General features: G+C 40.7%; 1 protein-coding gene across 1 annotated transcript; it reads left to right on the forward strand. All coding sequences in view use genetic code 11, as the record gives it.

The window, feature by feature from the left end:
- Positions 1-18: 18 nt before the first annotated feature.
- On the forward strand, positions 19-576 carry EGR_10498 (hypothetical protein; the record flags this gene model as incomplete). Its single annotated transcript, XM_024499747.1, has 1 exon — positions 19-576. One exon carries the CDS (start codon positions 19-21, stop codon positions 574-576), a length of 558 nt encoding a protein of 185 aa, XP_024345842.1.
- Between the last annotated feature and the right edge of the window lie 1,196 nt (positions 577-1,772).

Consider the following 1,772-nt stretch of genomic DNA (forward strand, 5'->3'; position numbering starts at 1 on the left):
GCCATTTGAGTCAGTGTAATGCAAGTTTTAAGACTAAATGAAAAAATCGCCTATACCATACCGCAGAATAAGGTGTGGGAAGAATTCTGCATTACAATTGGAGTCGAAGGTGGATTAGGAGTATTGGTAAACGCCTTAGCAGCAGGACTTTTAGCAGGAGAATCTACTACTCAATTAGCTGATGCTGTTACACAGGCTAAATCTGCTCTCAGTGTAGTTAATGGTGTGGCCAGTGTTGCAAGATATACACCTTTCGAAGAAATAGAACTGCAAGTGTTACTTCAACAAGTTAGCCAGGAGAAGCAGTCTATTTGCACCACTACGGAAGAAATATCAACTACGACAATTACAGAGGAACCGAACACTTCTATAAATGTTGAGGAACCTCCAAAACCGTCCAATTCTAGACGGCAAAAAGAAACACTTCCTTTACTTAACGACAAAAGTAGAATTTATAGAGCTAAGCCGAATAGGCATCCAGAGTCCAAGGCTCTACTTCAAATTAAATCTAATATTCCCTCGCATCTACTTGAACACATCAAACATCACCTACGTAGACTTCATGCATTTTTGTAGTAATGACTTTTTATAGTCATTTACGAAACTACGCATTTCTTTGTGTCACTTCCAAGACTGAACCTATTTATTTGCGAAAGTGTTGTAAGTGTAGGTACGAAGTTAAGTCAACCTAAAATCACTGACATTCCAATTTTTGCCCTCTTTTGAGCTCCGGCGTTGGACTGCAGCCTTATTAAATTGTCATTAAATATTTCTTCCAAAATCCCATCCCAGTAAGCCCTCCTACAATACGGCAAACATAAAGTAAGTTTTTGCTAGTAAACCGTTAATTTATCTTAGAATTTGATACAGGCTCCGTGCAGTCTATTCGCGGTTGTGATAGCAGTAGACATTGATGAGGGCATGTTTGTCAGTGATCCTTACCACGGTGTCGCATAGGTGAGTTGGTCCAGAGGTTTCAATAAGTTTGGTTGGTGGTCGGAGTGATAAAGAGAGCTTTCGTCTATCCTCTTCTGGATCTCAAAGGGAGCATACGATAAGAAGCGGCTTTCCGCTAAGATACGCACTAACAACTCTCTCCATCGTTCGAGAACGTAAAATCGTTTCCCTTACTATCCTTGGGTCCAAGTGCTTGTGAAGAAAAAACACTTTAGGGGAGGACCTGGAAAGCTTAGGTGCATTTGCAATATTAAGCGCTACCGAAATGACTGACAAGAAAATGAGAACACCATGATACAAAAGTCCTCACTGTAAGTGACTGCTTTCACTTTTACCCACTTTGCTATCACTCCTTCTATAAATAGCGCAGACGAGTTATCAAATCTGCGAAAAATAAAAAGCTGACAAATGCTGAATAAGTTACATCGATGCCCAAGCCTACGCTTAAGTTCAAGTAGCTTGGATGTCCACGTCTCCTGTGTGTGCATGCCAATGTGTGAGCCTACACATGCGAACATTTTCTCTGTAACAAAACCTCTCTAGATTACTACCTCTCCAGTCATCTAGCTCGCCACATCTTCATATCTAAATATTTGAACCTCAAATTCCCATTATCTATTTGCCACTCAAACTGCTTAGTCTAATAGCTCCCAACCCCTCTAAGATCAGGGTTCTCTGCCCATCTACCTCAATTTCTCGAAAGATTTTTGGCTCCCTAACTGTCAATTACTCTAACTCTCTAACCAATCGTCCCACTTTACCGCTAATTCTCTAGCCCCACAACGCAATAGGAGATCAAGTCTATATGAGTTCAT

The sequence above is a fragment of the Echinococcus granulosus genome (genome assembly GCF_000524195.1).
Source record: "Echinococcus granulosus chromosome Unknown EG_S00226, whole genome shotgun sequence".
NCBI lineage: Eukaryota > Metazoa > Platyhelminthes > Cestoda > Cyclophyllidea > Taeniidae > Echinococcus > Echinococcus granulosus.